Consider the following 19,153-nt stretch of genomic DNA (forward strand, 5'->3'; position numbering starts at 1 on the left):
TTATAAATAAAGATATAAGTGATTAAAAGTTTGACTTTTTCAGAAGCCTTTCTATCTAAGAAATGCTTAGATAGGTACAGTACCTTCACCAATTGCATAGATGATTTTCAATATATCTGAAGATCATAATACCGTTTACAGCAACTTGCTATCTCAAACCGTTCTGTGCTTAAAACTATTTAATTCCGAGAACTTGTTACAGTCATATCTGCCAAAAAAATATTGTTATAATGCTTCAGAAGCAAAATAAAACAAAAATGTTTTAAAAGGTTCCCACAAGTACGCTATTTTAAGCAATATATCAATTCTTTCATACTTCCGGAAGGGTTTGAGATATCAACTTGTGGTAAACGGCATTATAATATTTATGTTTATTAAAAAAAAAAAAAAAAAACATCTACGTAATTGGATGTGATACTTGTCTTATCACTTTATCAAAATAAGGTATTTTGAAAAAATCACATTTTCAATTCATTGTGACTGTGTGTCTATTTGTTCGAAATATGTGATATGATAACACTAGTATTCCACACTAAGGTACTTTGGATCTGCGTTACTCCACACGTACTAGTTGCGTAGTTACTGTTGTGGAATTCTCCAACATTTGAATGCTTTTCGATGTTTGTGATACCTTAGTATCCTTAGCTTGCAATATTGCATAATAAGTGTGAAATTGTAAGTTTCGTTTTACATGTAGATTTGAAATGTGTAATAAACTTGACGTGGTGCTATTTAAATACTAAAACTTTATGTTGTGTTGGCAACACTGTTTATCTCGTGGTATCGAAAAATATGTTGAACAACGTGCGTCTGCTTATATTTGCATGGTACAAACTTTCATGTTTTTTATCTATTAATTTAGCAATTGCATTTACTGCATATGCTCTAGTAACTTTTAAACTAATGAACGAAACACACTGAAATTTTGTACTATGTAACTATCGGCAGGGAGGAATTGTTTGGGTTACCCTATGATGCTATCAAGTTAATAGTGTTGCTAACTTACCATAAAGTTTTGTTTTTCAAACAGCACAACGTCACGTTATTACATATTTCAAATCTACATATAAAACGAGAACTTCCACTTCCACGCTTGTTATACGGTGTCGCAAACTTCGGACGATACAGTATCGCAAACATCGAAAAACAACCTAATTTTGGAGGGTTCTATAACAGTAATACGCAAGTGAGAGAGACCTGTTAATACAAACCAAAACTACCTTAGTATCGAATAACACGGTCACCCAATTACATACATGGTTTTCAATAGATATAAAAATGATAATGAAGTTTACAGCAATTTAAAATCTCAAATCACTCACGAGATATGAAAAAATAAAAATTCAACATAGTACTATTCGACATGTTGCATGATGCATTGATGGAACCTTTTTAAAACAAATATTTATTTATCTTGCTTCTACACATAGCGATACCTCAATTCTCAAGGTAACTTACACAGAAAACCATAGTTGCAGCCGGCTAGAAGAGAAATAGAGGAAATTATGAGTGTGATAGTTCATTTGCATTATCTGTGACACCTATGGTGTACAACGGCGCTTACTAATTATTTATGTATCAGTAATATTCTCTCCAGATGGCACCTGAGAGCGCCTTGTAAGTTATTGGAGCGAGAATTCTGCATTGCATTTGTGATGTGTAGGCCCAAGTAATTAGCATTTGTTATTGTTCTCTGCTTTGTCATTGTTTGAACAGTGTCAAGTGACAATATTGTTCTTGTATGAAATTGTTGCTACATGTGGACTGTAAACAAGTATGATGGGTAAGAAATGTAACTTGTCGCCACGTGAACAAGACAATTCTTGCTTTGCACAGCTAAGTTACATCTCTAAGGGAGATGGCTGGAATACTCAAAATCCACCATTCGACAGCAGAAAGAGTAATTCACACAGGGGCGTCATTTCAGACTTCGCTTGAGGGGGGCAAGAGCACTACAGACATAAGACTTTCACGTTTTGTACTAGTATATTAGTAGACAAAATATTAAAGTATATGTATTCCTCAAACTCTTGGGGGGTGGCAATTGCCCCCTCCTTCCCCCCCAAATGACGCCCCTGAATTCACAAGCAAAAATAGTATAAGAAATCATCCCTTCGTCAACAGTGTGATAGAAAAAAGAAAGCATCACCCAGAACAGATTGCCAAGTAAAATCAATAGCACTGCAGAATTAAGGAATGACTTCCCCAAAAATTGTTTCTGTAAATTGACATGATCTTGGAACTGCATTTACTCGTACGACTGTATTGTCTTAACTGTATGAAGAGGATATTACGAAGAAAAAACCGCCTGGATAGTCGAAACTGACAAAAACACAGAAGATTTCAACATATAGGTTTAGAGGCGAAATGCTACTTGGACTTATAACAACTGGAAGCATGTTGTTTTCTCCGTTGAAAGAAAGTTTAGAATGGTGGAAAACGATAGGGGTGTGAAGTTGTGGATACGAATGAGCGAGGAACTTGGTACGGATTTTGTTTAAGAGATACAAATATTCAGTTACTGGATGATGGTATGGACTTGCTTCACCGCCAGACGTCAGAACAATGGATAAATGTGAAGAGTCATTTGATGCAGAAAAATGTCTTCAAATTCTGGTAAGTAAAATTCTTACAACAGCTAAAGATAACTTTCCTCAAGAAAATATGGACTACTTCGTTTCCCAGGACGTTAATGCTTCATGTCACCGAGCGAAAATCGTTAATACATGGTGCAAGAATATGACTATTCAAAGACTCATGTGGACTCCAAACTCACCTGACATGAATCCAGTTGTAAAGTTTGGGTCAATATGAGCAGAAGACTCAATAGACAGCTATCTCGGATAGAATTGAACTCACGGAACAGACAATCCGGGAGTGACTCCATGAAATCAAGGTTGCATTTTTCAATAGCCTTGTCACCAAAAGGCCTCGACGATTCCCTGCACTTCCAAAAGCCCATGGTTAACATACGAAATCTAGTTTGATGTATTGTACCTCTCAAAGTTCGTACACAATATATCTTACTCTTAAGAAATTACATTTTTTGTTTTGTGCTATTATTGTTGATCTTTCACACTTTTATGTATAATTCTTTCCATAGTCGTTTTTGCTGAAAACACACATAGTTCCTAATATATGCATATAAATTCATTATATGCCTATAGAAAACCTGAAACTGCGGTGCAAGTATTAAGAATGAACTGCTCATTAAGAATATGCATTGTAACATTATCAGCAATTCATGTAAAAACTCATATTGGTTAATGTATGTTATGAAAACCATATCCGAGCAAGTGTCGCTATTTCTTCTTTACAGAGTGTATAATGATGCAACAATATATTTTCGTAGGTATAACTAAATTGGTTCTCAGAGTTACATAATTTTAAGCAATGTTGGGAACATTTTTATCACATTTTCAGAACGGTTTGAGATATACTATCTATATAATTGCTGTAAACGGCATTGTAATCTTCACATTCATTAAGAACCATCTACACCATTGGATAAGGTACTTATCTAGGCAGTTTTTTTTTTTTTTTTTGGAAATAAAAGCTTTTGGAAAAAATCACATTTTCAATAACTTGTAACATTATTTGTATTCATTCGAAATCCGTCATATCATAATCATAATATTAGACGCTAAAGTGCTTGAGATGTGCATTGTCCCGCTTGTCTCGCTTGCATTATTCCTGCCATAGAGGTCACGAAGATTTGAATGTCTGTGATACTGTAGCATCCTTAGTTTGCAATCCTGAACAAAATATGTAATATTGTAAAATTTTCGTTTAACCTGATGATTTGAAATGTGTAATGACCTGACGCACTGTCATTCAATATAATATAATATAATATAATATATATATATATATATATATATATATATATATATATATATATATATATATATATATATATATATATATATATATATATATATATGTACCATAACTTTGTATTGTGTTGTTGACACGGCTAATTTTGTGGTATTACATGATATGCCAAACAACGTTCCTCTGCTAATATTTTCATGGTACAAAATTTCAGCGTTTTGTATCTATTAGTTTAATAATGCAGTATGAAAGTGTTCCGAAAGTTTGCAGTGCATTCCCTGCACTCTTATACAACCATTATCGCATTAAAGGATGCATGGTTGCCTATAAGCATATTAATTTGCCGTAATTTACACAGCATCCGTTGAGGCGTTCCATAGTCTAGTTCCAAAGATTATCATTAGATTTATATGGAACCAGCAGAAAAATATGCTTTCTCAAACAAACAAAAATAATCATAAAAATCGGTACACTTATGTCCACGTGTGAACGTAGCTCAAAATATATACTGTATATGTATATGTAAACAGATTTATTTGAGACCTTTCTTTCCTGTAAGTCGGTTAAAAGTTAAGTGTTGTAGTATATGAATGTTTCTGTTATTTTCATTACGAAAATTTATACGCAGAGGTAAAAGCTGTTAACTTTTACTTGAATTGTACTTATGAGTTGAATTGAAGCCATGCTTCAGTGATAAGAACTTCGGAATTTTGTAATAAATTTAAGCTAAGTACGTATATAGTAGTGTTGCACCTACAGCTGTTGAGAAAAGTTTATGACTCTCTATGCAATATTTCCCTTCAAAACTGTAAATAAGTTAGAGATGGTTAAATTTGATTGAGGTAGCCGTAAGCTCTTCTTAGCTATGCTATTCATAGTGCAAGGAAGCTTATAAAAAGATGCTGTTCAATCGGATTGAGAAAATACATCAGACTAAAAAAATGGTAAGAGATGGCTAAATTTTTAAAGTGGATTCAGCATTCCAAGGATAGATTCCGTTTCAACCTTTCTCTCTCTACTGGTACTGGAAATGGCATGTACAGTATCTACCACTTTTGGTGAAAATATTGGTCCCCACACAGCAAGAAAGAGTAACCGATATCAAGAAAAGAATTTTAGGTATGGATCCAGAGTCCCAGAAATGTATTCAATCTCTCTTCTTATCTTCCTATTTAAATCGGAAGTATCTCCGTTTCCGGTTTCGTTATTGGAGCCCATCAGATTAAAAACGGTAAGAGAGAGAGAAAAAGGAAAGAGTATTATGGATTCAACATTTCTCGAATAGGTTCCATCAACCTGTAACGTGGGTTCCTGTAACGTGGGTTCCGTGTAACGTGGGTTCCTGTCACCACGGCATGGCGCGTCCTCAGGTTGCGGATCGAGGAGAAGGCCTCTAGATATAGAGGTTAGCTGCGAATATACTGAATAAGCAGTCGCGGACAGACGATTAGGAGTGGTCCTCCAGCTTGGGGGTTTCGGTAAGGCTAACACCCTCATCCCGTAAAAAAAGGTACTTGTTCAGAAACATTCACAAAAGCCTCGGACAAGGACTGATAACTTGGCACGACATCAGCAAAAGAAAATTGACATGAGATTTGGAACATGGAATATTAGAAGTCTTTATAGGGCAGGCGCGTTAAAATCTGTAACGAGTGAGTTAGAGAAATACAGGATGGACTTAGTAGGAGTTCAGGAAGTTAGGTGGGAAGGAAATGGATCTGAGAATTCCGGAAATTTTACGTTCTTTTACGGGGAAGGAAATAAAAATCACCAGTTAGGAACAGGGTTTTTCGTTCACAAACGAATCTTACCAGCAATTAAACGGGTTGAATTTGTTACTGACAGACTTTCTTTTATTACTCTTAAGGGACGGTGGTGTGATAGTATTGTTTTAAATGTACATGCTCCAACTGAAGATAAGGGTGACGATATAAAAGATAGTTTTTACGAAGAAGTGAAACGGATATTTGACCAACTACCGCGATACCATATGAAGATTCTATTAGGGGATTTCAATGCGAAGGTAGGACGAGAGGATATTTTCAAACCGATTATAGGGAACGAAAGTTTGCATAAGGAAAGTAATGACAACGGTGTTAGACTCGTAAACTTTGCAACATCCAAAAACCTAATCGTGAAGAGTACAAAATTCCCACATCGCGACGTTCATAAATACACTTGGACATCACCAGACGGAAAAACACATAATCAAATTGATCACGTTTTAGTAGATAGAAGAAGACAATCTAGCATAATTGACGTCCGGTCGTTTAGAGGGGCTGATTGTGACACTGATCACTACCTGGTAGCAGCGATAATACGGGAGAGATTATCGTTGAATAAAGGTAATACTCAATGTCCGAAAACGGAGAGATTTAATTTAAAGAAATTAGAAGAGAGCCAGGTAAGAGAGGAATACCAGATTGAAGTTTCGAATAGATTCTCGGTTTTAGAAGACTCGGAGTGCACTAGTGTTGAGGATACTTGGATTGAAATTAGAGATAGCATTAAAAGTTCAGCAATAGAAAAACTGGGACACGCGGAAATACGTAGGAACAAACCATGGTTCGACCAAGAATGCATTAAACTAGTAGAGAAGAGAAAACAGGCAAAATTACGGTGGCTACAAAATCCGAATGAAATAACTACACAAAATTTCGCAGATATCAGGCGGGAAACTTCCAAAACTTTTAGAACAAAGAAACGGGATTTTTTGAAAGCTAAAATTAAGGAACTTGAAGATAATAGTAAAAATATTCGGGACATGTATAAGGGGATCAGCGAATTTAAGAAAGGCTATCAACCTCGTGCTTATATATTAAAGAAATCTGACGGAACAGTTCTCACTGATACGGATAGCCTCTTAAATAGATGGAAAGATTTCTTTGACGATTTGCTGAACACGCAGCCAAAAACTAATGTGCGTGGAGAAAAGGAGATACACACCGCAGAACCGTATATTCCAGAACCCAATCGAATAGAAGTGGAAGCCGCTATAAAGAAATTAAAGAAACACAAATCTCCGGGTGTAGATGAAATTCCGGCTGAGTTAATTTTAGCTGGAGGCGAAAAATTGTGGAACAAGATACACAAACTCATTCTCCTTATCTGGAACAAGGAAGAATTGCCACAAGAGTGGAAAGAGTCAATCACTGTTCCAATTCACAAGAAAGGCGACAAAACTGACTGTAATAATTATCGAGGCATTTCTCTTCTGTCAACATCCTATAAAATCCTTTCAAATATTCTGTTAGCAAGATTGACCCCATACGCAGACGAAATTATTGGAGATTATCAGTGCGGATTTAGACGAAATCGATCAACTATCGACCAAATATTTACCATTCGCCAAATACTCGAAAAGAAGTGGGAATACAATACCCCGGTACATCAACTATTTATTGATTTTAGAAAGGCTTACGACTCGGTTAGGAGAGAAACATTATACAACGTTCTTACAGAGCTTGGAATACCGAGAAAGCTAATTAGATTAATTAAGATATGTTTAAGTGAATCCCAAAGTAAAGTCCGGGTAGGAAAATTTTTGTCCACGAGCTTCCACGTCGAAAATGGCCTGAAACAAGGAGATGCGTTGTCGCCATTATTATTTAACTTTGTGCTGGAATACGCCATAAGGAAAATCAAAGATAGCAACCAGGGCCTAGAGTTGAACGGCATTCACCAGGTTATGGCATATGCTGATGATGTAAATTTAATAGGGGATGATAGGAGAACAGTAGAAATAAATGCAGAGATATTATTAAACGCTTGCAGGGACATGGGTTTAGAAGTAAATGCAGAGAAAACTAAATACATGGAAGTGCGTCGGGGCCGTAATATGGCAAATTATGAATGCGTTAAAATATTAAATAATACTTTTGATAAAGTGGATACTTTCAAATATTTAGGATCAATATTAACAGACGAAAATCATATTCACGAAGAAATTAAATGTCGACTAAAAGCAGGGAATTCGTGTTACTATTCGGTTCAAAATCTCTTGTCGTCGCGAATTCTGTCGAGGAATTTGAAGCTTAAAATATATAAAACGATAATCATGCCTGTTGTTCTGTATGGTTGCGAAACATGGTCGCTTACTCTGAGGGAAGAACATAGACTGAAAGTATTTGAGAACAGGATCCTGAGAAGAATATTCGGACCCAAGAGGAACGAGAATGGGGAATGGCGGAAGCTTCATAACGAGGAACTACATAGTTTATACGGTTTACCCAACATTGTTAGGGTCGTCAAGTCTAGGAGGCTTAGGTGGGCAGGTCATGTAGTTAGAATGGAAGAAAGTAGAAACGCTTTCAAAGTCTTGACTGGTAGACCCATAGGAAAACGACCATTAGGAAGACCTAGGCGCAGATGGGAGGATAATATTAAGATGGATCTCGCAGAGATAGGAATACAAAGTAGAAACTGGATCCAATTAGCTAAGGATAGAAGTCAGTGGAGAGCTTTTGTGAACGCGGCACTGAACCTCCGGGTTCCATAGGCCATAGAGTTAGTTAGTTAGTTAGTTAGTTAGGTTCCATCAACCGCCCTTATCCCTCAACTGAAGCCGGAACTGAAGTTGTAAATTTATCACTTCCGGTATCAATATTGGATCAGAAGTGATACTTCCGAAGTCCACTATAGGTTTACAATCTGATACAAAACTCAGTTCTTTGAGTAGCAGAAACATAATGATGCCCATGGAATGAGACGGGACGAGAAATAAGGTTTTATCGTCTCGTCTCGTCTCGTAAATTCAGTAAAAGTATCATCTTCTCTCGACTTTCGAAAAGCCCTTCTCGTCTGGTTTCTGTAAATTTATGTACAAACTTTAGTTCTGATGTTTTAAAATTTAAAAATCTAGAAGTTATCAAATTCTTCCATGTCAAGAAAGGTCTACTTCGAAGGGTATGATATGAAACATGTAGGACTTAAATAATACTTGAGATCTAAGACTTAGGTTGACTAGAGTTGTCAACAAGACTCGTGAGATTTCTTGTCTCGTCTCGGTTATTGTATATGTAAGTATTTCGTTTCGATTGCTGGTATCAATTTTTGCTGGAGACTGTACAATTAGGAATAAATATATTGTGACGTAATAGATTCCTGACCTCAAAGATGCTAATGTAGCTAATGAAGATGTAATGCAAACGCCATCGTTAAAAAAATAAAATGGCCAATGGCACGCCTAGATCGATCTATATAAAATCTGTTTAATGCCAGACGTTTGATTTCTATTTCTTTCTTGGGCAACATACGAGGTAACGAATGACGTAGTCACGTTTATAGTAGATGCGTTGCCTTGGGCTCCTGAAGGTAGTTCCTTATATAAAACTCCACCAAAACACCAAATGGAAAACAAAATGGACACTTCCGTACACAGTATCATTGCGCTACAAACCGAAAAAAGCACAGGAAGAAATTGGAGGATTTATTTACTATTGCATTAACCTTGCTTTTTTTCAAGAAGTAGAACTCCGGATGAAGTAGGAACTTCATGACTGCCAAACGACAAGAAACAGTCTAGATGGGAAGACATTTGTCCACGGTTAAAAATAAGTAAAGAACTGATCCTTAAAAATACCTATACGACTGTGTAATGTATCAACGAAATAATTAATATCTCCGCTCTGTTCAATTCAAACAAAGATTGACAATCCATTTTTGAATGTGGCTAGCTGTGCACAATACTACGAAACAATAATAAAAAAAAAATCTCTGAACAATTCTGTGTAGTTCAATGTTAGAAAGGAATTTTCATGGCTATTCTTCGTTTTTTTTTTAAGTATGTCTGCCAAATGCGACTATGTCTATGTATGAATGTGATGGTCGGATGAGGGATGTGGTCCTCGTAGTTCTGTTTGTTTGTCTTCAAAGTTCGCAGCACTTCATCATTTGGTTTTATGATTCTGTCAGCGAAAAACCATCTGTGGTTTTCCTTCATTTCTATTTTTCTTCTTCTTCTTCTTCTTTTCGTCATTTCTTGGGCTTCTGGACTTTCTTTTGAGTCAGCGTTCTCTTTGTGTTACATCGTTTATAGACATATATGTAATTATTCCTTGCAATTATCACATAGCGGGTTTCCTTTTACTTAGTCTAGTAGTGCTAGCATAAGTAGATACTGGTCGAAAGAAGTCATTACCATATACTACATATACACATCCGAAGGAAGGTTAAAATCTTAAATTAAAGGAAGTCACGAAGAAAGACGTTCAGATTTTTAGCATAAATTGAATTAGCTCAATAACGAAAATGAAATAAAATCTTCCAAATTAACGTCCCACGATTACAGCCTTTAGGCTAAGAAAAACAGATGATTAAGACAAGTGAATGATGATTGAAGAATTGGTAGAGTGAGAATGTAGGAGGAAACCCGCCAGGAACCGGGAATCGAACCAGGAACCCCGCTCTACAACTGAACCACCGTGTCCCCGCAGTTCAACAACAAAATATAGCCTACCTTATATTAATGTTATAGAAATCAATAAATTCACTTAAATTAATCAAAGAAAATTTTGTACTGAATATTAAAGGTATGACATGGCATTCTAATGGTCTTCCAGATCAGTTATGTTAAATCTCAGCATTTTTTTTTTTTTTTAAATAATGTCATCAACCTTAGATAAATAAGTTCAAATAACTATTGTCGGAACAATCCGTTTTGCTCTTTAGTTCTCTTCAAGAGTAAATTGGCCCTTGGGCAATATCATATTTTCTGGAGTATAAGATTCACTCCCAAAATTTCACATATTAATTTTAAAGGGGAAAAAAATCGAGAAAGTAAAAGAATGACACAAAGTTAAAAATAAAAGTATTTAACAACATACTATACAGGTAGAATTTTTGAATACGAAAATAATGAATACTAGTATAGGCCTACAGTGCAACACAGCCTAAATTGTCGGCCAACGATTGATCAAAATAATATTTGATACTATACTGTATGGCAGGCTTGGTTGTAAGGGTCGCCAAATACCTCTAATAGCTTTTGAACAGTGCACTGAACTTTTACAAACCTGGAAATTCCATGTAAAGTTTTAGGTGAACAAAACTCTGTAACACTTAATACAAGTAAACAAAATATCTCAAGAGTTAATGCTATATATTTTGCGCTGTTCCTCAACACGTGTCCCTTAACATTAATGGAATTGCATACTCAGAAGGCAGTCTTAATTTTCTATGTTGCAAACTGGACAACAAAAACTTTTTTTTTTTAAGTTCTACATCCTATAGTTCTACATAGCCATCTTCAATGATTTGATCTCTTGTGATATTGTAATAACATGGGCGTTATTTGGCGAGGGCAAGGGAGTAATTGCCCTCACCTGAGTTTGATAAATACACATTTTTAGATCAATATTGTATACTAATAATAAAACGTGGAACTCTATGTCGGAGGAGAATTTTGCCTCCCCTGAGCAAAATCTGAAATGACTTTGGTTTGTAATAACTGTAATTTATAAGGTGATGCAGTATTATGTTAGTATCTCTTTAGAACAATTTATCTAGAATAAATGTTTCTAGCTAATGTATTCTCCATTTGATAACGTAACAGTTCAATACCACATTTACATATATAGTGTCTAACTCTACCAACAATCAAGTCATCGTAGTTGGACTATACTTGAAGCTATAAGAAATGGAAATATAAGCAAGATAATCATTGTGAAGTCATTGATGAAATGATTATGATGAACTAGAAGCAAACGAAAAGTCCCTTCCTGTCAGGAAACTACGGTCCTTGTGCGTCAAACAGAAGATAGAACTAGGGATGCGTTCGAGTCGAGTCGAGACAGAATTTTCCTGACAAAATTCGAGTCGAGACACAGCTCTTCCAATAGAAAAATATATATTTTTCGAGTCGAGACATCACTTTTACAGCACATTTTCGAGTCGAGACAGTCTCAAATCTTGTCTCGTGCGCATCCCTAGATAGAACTGTATTTTTTAGTTTAAATCAAAAAGTCTTTGGATGGTTGGTTGCAATTCAGTGTCCCTTTTCAGCACCACTGCTATATGAGACATGGACCCACAGTTAAATTGAAATCCGAACAGACGTTATACACTCGATTTCAAGACTCTTCTACCGTCAATCGAACCCGGGATCCTGTGCACCAAAGGCGCACACACTAGTCACTAAACCAGGATGACAAACTCAGTATAATAAGTGAGTCAAATACAATAGAGAATTGAGTCATCAGTGTACAGTAGAGTTGACAGCAAGAAATGAAAAGTGCAATGAAATGAAATGAAATCTTTGCGTTTTACGTCCCACGTTTATGCCGGTTATTCTAAAGGAGACAGTGATGATGAGAAATGAATGAAATGGTGGAACGAAGAAAGTAGGAAGAAACGAGAGAACCTCGAGAAAACCCACGCATACGATGTTTGTCCACCACAAAGTTCATTTGGCGCGAGCTGGGATTGAACCAGGGACACCATGCACCAGAGGTGAACGCTCTACCACTGAGCCACCGCGGCCCGAAATGGAAAGTGATTTTTATGGTTAATGATTTACTTTAAAATGAATAAAGACATTAAATCATACATAAAACGGAATGAACATAAGGAAAACCGCGTAGTAGATGAATACCTTCGGACATCTTTTCCCTGAATGATACTTTTCCGACACCTGGTGTCTTTGACGTTACAATCAATTTTCGAATGTCTGGAGACACTGCTTATACTAGCGATTTTCTGAACAGAGGTGAGATGAATGACTACTAATCTGGATCTCACTGGGTACTTATTCCTTTAAGTGAAAAAAAAAAAAACGTTTACAGTGTAAATTATTATTATTGTTATTACTGTACTTTTCTCTGTGCGAACTAGGGGCTACAGAAAAGTGATTCAAGGGTCACATGTGGCCCGCAAGTAGGAAATACCTGCACTAGACCAGCAGGAAGGGAATAAAAATAGCATGTCGAACAGCCATAATGTGCATGTATTTAATTCAACACCTGAAGTGAGATGGATCTTTATCCAACTACAAATATCGACAAATCAATCATTAAATTAATTCGTTTATAAAGTTAATGAACAAATATATAGTCAACCTGTAAGATCTACCATAAAATGAACTGAAATGTTTGTTTTGCTTCATAGCGTACGTGTTTATTCTATTGAATGCAACGAGCCACGCGAGATGTTGTCCATGTTTGAGTTTAATGATGTCTTCTTGAATCTTGGCACGGCGCTTTCACAGTCTTTCCTTCTCATTGTCGCGTCAACTTTTAATTTGAATTGTGTATAAGCATCATTTGTAGAAGCCTCCCATCCGGTCTTTAAGAGTCTTCAAACTTCATACATTGTCGTTATATAACTTACTGCAGATGTACTAAGTTTTCCAAGCAATATTAAAAATTTGAGTCATCAATAACAGATTTGCACATATAGATAACGACTGATAAATATGTGGTGATGAGGTAATATTTTCAGGTGAAAGTAGTGTGCTTCTTCGTGGTCGAATGGCTAATGCGTATTCTTTTTCTGTGTATGACACCCGGTTCGATTTCCGGTCGGGGTACTTTGTCTCATATACAAATCAAAAATATGTTTCGATTCCTGCCTTAAATAGTAGACCCAATCTCATACAGGGCGTTTAACTCCTAATGAACACACCAACGACCAACCAGCTGGAAGTAGCATGAGCAAAATTCTTGCTTCTCTATTTCATAGCAAGTGGCAAGCTGAAAGTAGCATGTATAATATTCTTGCTACTCTGCCTAAGTTTTGGAGGCGCGGTGGCTCAGTGGTAGAGCGTTTACCTTCGGTGCTTTGGTTCCCTAGTTCGGCCACAGCTCGCGCCGTGTGGACTTTGTGGTGGACAAACACCGTGCTCGTGAGTTTTCTTGGGGTTCTCCCGTTTCCTCCCACTTTCTTCATTCCACCATTTCATTCATTTCTCATCATCATCACCGTCTCCTTTAGCCTAACCGGCTTTAGCTGAAGCATGGGACGTAAAACTTAAAGATTTCATTTTCTACCTTACTGTTTCACGGCAAAGGGTAAGCTGAACGTAGCATGAACAAAATTCTTGATACTCTACTTCACGGCAAGGGGCAAAATCTTGCCCCAGTGATAGAGCTCTCACTTCTAGTACAAAAGCTCCCTAGACTAATCCCAAGCCACGTGAATTAGTGGTGTTTGTGGGGCAAGGGAACGAACGCCCTCCATTGGCGATGCCTGTCCTTACGACTGCACACACCAGACATATTGTATTATAATCCAGGTAAAGTAACATAAAACTATCCTTTTCAATATAAAAAAAAGAAAGAAAGAAAGAAAGAAAAAGAATAACTACCAGTCAAAACATTTCTCTGCCCTTACATTGCCTCCCCTCTCAAAAAATTAAAACTAGCGTCGTCACTGATCCATGTAATCAGAGTTCTCGCGTTTCCTTCCGCACTTTTATTTCAGCAATTCTCCTATACTTTTTACTAATCACTCGTCTCCTGTAGTAAAGCGGGATACAGCGGTTTATTCTATTCATTTATAGTTCACGGCATGTCCTAGCATTCGAATTCAAAATTTTAACGTTGTTTTTTGTTCTATAGCCTTTTTGAAAGAAATGTAACATGGCGTGAAATGTATTTTGACTCTTAGTACTTTTCTCTCCTTCAAATTAATGAAATGGATGATCTCCAATATACTTTCGTGAAACACTTATATGTCACTTATGCAATAAAAAAATGCAACAATAGAGTCCACTTAACAGAGATTTCCCTGTTAAACCATTCAATATCCTTTACAGCCCCAAATGTTCCTCAAGACTACTAAGAAGCATAGGGGAAATCGTTCTAAGTTAAGGGAAAGTGAGTAACATTGAGTTGTGAGTACATCTAAACCTGTTAAGCCCTTGATATATTATTTTTAACGGAGGGAAAAATAATTATTTCACAAGAAACGTGTACTATAAAAATTCGAAGGTTGTTTATTATTATTATTATTATTATTATTATTATTATTATTATTATTATTATTATTATTATTATTATTATTATTATTATTATTAAGTAAATGTTGCGTAAAGAAAACCCCAGTCATTACATTTGTTTTGGGACTTTTTTTCATTGTCTTGAGAATAACACGAACTCTCAACAAAGGTTCGAAAAAGGATTCTCGACTTAATTAGATGTTTTTCATGTAATGTCTGTCATTGGCGTCGTCAGCAGGTTTTCTTTCAGAAACTTTTTCCCAAGGGGGGAAGAGGGCAAAGTCAAAATATGGGGATGCTGCACTGGGACGTTATATTGGTATATTGGCAATAGAAATTTAATTTTTCTTAGTTCCGGAAGGGTGCTTGAACAACTTTACTCCACCAAAAGTATGGCTAGAAGAAACACTGGTTGCCTAGAACCCATTTCATGTGTTTGTGGAGGTGAGGAGGGGCTACGGTTGTAACTCGAAAACAAAAGGAAAAGAACTATCCAAGAATTGACTTAAAATTCGAAATCTGCACCCTCAACTTGCCAATCCGTTTGCAATCAATCTCATAATTTGTTTATGAATAATGGGTAAGATAATAACTTCAGCCTTTTAATTACGTCACTGAACCATTGTCGTTTCCAATTACTCGCGAATGGAGCCGTTAAAGTTTTACCTTACCTTTTCGTCATAAATTTCTTGTTTTTAATTAAGTTTAGTGTGATTTTGATCTGCTTTGACAGAATAATAAAGATACAGGTAGCTTCTTATTGTCATTTTCAACGTTTTTTCGTCATCAAGAAAAAAATAAAAATAAATGTTAATGTTGCAATACTACTGTCAAAATATACTATAGTTTAAAATCATCAATGTCTTACAGTAGGATGACCAGACGTCCCGTTCTTAATGAGATTGTTCCTTTTTCCCCGGTACCCCAAAACAATTAACACAGAATCGAAAATGTACCTTTAAAAAACAATACGCCTTGTTTGCGGCTCGTAGTTCTGTAGTATAATCTTTCTAAGTGCCCTTAAACCCCACAGTTGAGTCTTCTTTAGGTAAAATTTCAAAAATTTTCTAAAATAGTTTCATATTTACGGAACAGACAGCTTTATAGTAAACTACAAGAATGGTAAACTTACCAACCATTCTCGACTCGACAAGAAATAAATTTAATTTAAAAAAAGGAAAAAAGGAAATTGAAGAGGTAATCTATGCCCCTGATTCTGGTTCCTGTTAAATAAAATATAATGTAAAAAATTAAAATAAGATTGAATAAAGCTTGAATAACGACATAACAATAACTATACCTAGGAGTGGGGGATCTAGCCCAGGTCTGGGGGCCTATGCCCTCAGTATTATGAGTAACAAAAATTATTTAAACTATTATTTATATATTTTTGAAAGTTTATGGTAAACTCATAATATACCTATCATAGGTTGGGTTCTAGACGCCCGCCAATTTTTACCTTCTACACCCGCCAGTGATACCTAAATGAATTATCAAATGATGCCAATTTGACAAGTGTCTATTTTCTTTTTTTTTCTTATTCTTATTTTTTTTTTAAATCTGCTCATCCTATCTTACAGGTGCTGCTTAGTATTGATAAATATGCCTGAAAATTCATTTTGAGGCTAAAGAACACAACGAGGAATAACTGTAAAATGGGGAACAACTTTAAAGAACATTTTTTAGACAGTATACAGCTTGCACAGTGGCGGCTCTCGAGGGAAATCAGAGATAAAATTTTACAATTTATCTATAAGCTAAACGAAGAAAGCTTACCTAATGATTTCCCTCTAGAGCCGCCACTGAACTTGCAAGACATGTTAAAAAGCATATATGAAGATTCTCCTCTAAACTGCCTTATTAAAAGGTAGAACATAGTAATTTACGTTACAGAGAGAGAAGAGCCATATATAACGTGTAACTATCAAAGATGGAACAGGATCCCCATCCCCGTGATTAAATGCACCAGAGGTCTGGGCGCAAGCCGCTAGCGAGAGAGTCCATTCTTTGGAAATTACGTGTCCCTTTGAATATGGCTGGAGGCTGTGTTGAACATGTTGATGTATTACCTAAACATGTTTATACAAGACATCATTTGAGGAGGGCAGGGCAATTGCCCCTGAGTTTGAGAAACATATGCTTTTTATTAAATTGTGTGCTAATATGCTAATAAAAAACTCCACTTCGATAGAGAATCATGCCCCTCTGCCAAAATCTGAAATAATGCTACTGGTTGTATATAATACCTGTCACATATATATAAGGTATCTCCCTGTCAACTACCCTGAGTTCTAAAAAGCTTAAATCTTACCTGTGAATATGGCAGAAGACGACACGACATATCCCCGAGGACCCACTCCTGTGTCACACGGGTGGTAGCAATTCCAGGGATACCAACAGCAAACACAATATCCGCCACCGCCAAATTGAGGAGAAAATAGTTAGTGACAGTTCGCATCTCCCTGTATCGAACGATGGCACCAATAATAGTTAAGTTGGCAGCCACAGAAGTGATAAGCGTAAGCAAGAGAGCTGTGACTTCGATTCCCACTGCAACACCACGTTCACCAAATTCACTGTAAAACCCGAAAAAATAACGAGGTCCCCAGCCACTCCACGTATCATTTCCGAATAGATACGAGTAATTTATGGAGGAAATCATTACTGTTGTCTCTTCTGAAGAAATCCAGTGTATTTTCTTAAATGGTATGGGATTGTATACACAACACTACACTTCTAGATATTGCAACACTGATTCTTTATAGTATATACTTTAGAGTGGACGATTTACAAATATTATCCACTTCTAGATACACCATGTTCTCTACATTAACAGTCCGTTTTGCTCTATAAAATCACATTCAGACGCAACTTCTAAGTTTTTTTTTTAAATAATTATCTAATTATTCATGAAAATAATAATTTTAAACTGACTAGATTTTACAAATTATTCTTCAGTCAGTCTCACACTACAATCAATCAATTGTTGTATCTCACACTACATTATCATCATTAATATATTTTCGATATAGTTTTGAACCTTCTTTTGTTTCAAAATTTTATGGTCGCTATTATTTAGTTTCTTGTCTCAAGCGTTTATGAACACGTATGTTTATTTTTCAGCGTTATGTGTATTTAGCACTCAACAGTGCACTGGCTTCTTTTTTTGCATTGCCAAATGTAAACAAGAGGAAATATAACATCACTAAACCGCAAAAAGATAAACTACTTCCGGTAACTTCCGGTAGATATTCACGGTGACGGAACAGTACAAAGCACCTTTTTTTTCTTGTTTGCTAAGAAGCAGGAAGGGAGAACAAAAAATATGCAATTTCACAGCTGGACAATTTTGGGAATTCAATTCACTTGACGGCAAATATTTTCATGTTAAAAACAAAACAGTCTTCTTGATGTCACCGAAGCTGAAGATGATGAATCTTAAAAAAGATGATTATGTTTTCCAGTCGTTGCTGTTGTGATTCGTAGTTGACAGTTGACGAAAGTTTCTTGGATCGCGCTCCTTCTTCAGCAGTTGTTGTCGTTCGAGTGACTTCACCGCCACCACGAGGAAGAAAAGACATTTGACGTTTCGTTTGCTTCTGTGGAATCGATGATGGGCCACTCACTAGTGCTTGGCTGACTCACGGACTCAACTGAACGAATCGACGGCTAGTCGGGGAGGTGGTTGACGGTAGAACTAATCTATTTCTCCTCAACGCAGCCCAAGACGAATACACGACGGCGTTAGCAGAAGTTAACTAAGTAAGTATTTGCGTGGCGTACAGCTGCTCACGAACCCACGTGACAGATTCTCTCAGCCGCTACGAATAAATGATATTGAAGGAGCGAAAAATTCTTTCTTTCTATCTATCAATCTGAAATACGTCAAAAGGAAAATCGATTGCCAAGCAAGGCTAACGACATTTTATTTTTTAAAATTTTCTTTGGTAAATAACGTTTTCTCTTTTTAAGTTCAGTAGACGTTCTTCCATGGGCAACTCTAAGTAGTTACTGAATAATTTAGTATACTGGTCCGACTCTCTGTACCAAAGACGATAGCCCGGAAGGATTAGTTCATTAGTGGCTGAACAAATACTAGTTCAGCGGTATTGGGAGAGACACCCAGCGACAGCAATATTGGCCCCGCAGATCCCGGAGTGCGGGGTCTCATCAAGTTTATTGGATTGCCATAGTTTTTTCTTTTAAAAAAAATCTATCTAGTGTCTGAGAACCACTTTCAAATCAGTGGTATCATCGCAGAATTATTACAGAAAGTATTGCTTATCTTTGGTAACCTCTCTTCAAATAAACCAAAAAGCATTTTGAAATCCTAGTATCCATAAATGGGATTGGAGGATCCTTGTACATCTGTACATATTTCTCCTT

General features: G+C 36.3%; 1 protein-coding gene across 1 annotated transcript in view; it reads right to left on the bottom strand.

The window, feature by feature from the left end:
* The window catches only part of LOC145688429 (neuropeptide Y receptor type 2-like), a 46,690-nt gene extending 28,172 nt beyond the window's left edge, over nucleotides 1-18,518 (bottom strand). The window contains exon 1 of the mRNA XM_081762653.1: nucleotides 17,079-18,518. Within this exon, the coding sequence (XP_081618779.1) occupies nucleotides 17,079-17,429 (351 nt within the window). The 5' untranslated portion in view covers nucleotides 17,430-18,518. The remainder of the gene's footprint in view (nucleotides 1-17,078) is intronic.
* Between the last annotated feature and the right edge of the window lie 635 nt (nucleotides 18,519-19,153).

The sequence above is a fragment of the Thermobia domestica genome, chromosome 1 (assembly GCF_964235325.1).
Source record: "Thermobia domestica chromosome 1, izTheDome1.hap1.1, whole genome shotgun sequence".
Taxonomy (NCBI): domain Eukaryota; kingdom Metazoa; phylum Arthropoda; class Insecta; order Zygentoma; family Lepismatidae; genus Thermobia; species Thermobia domestica.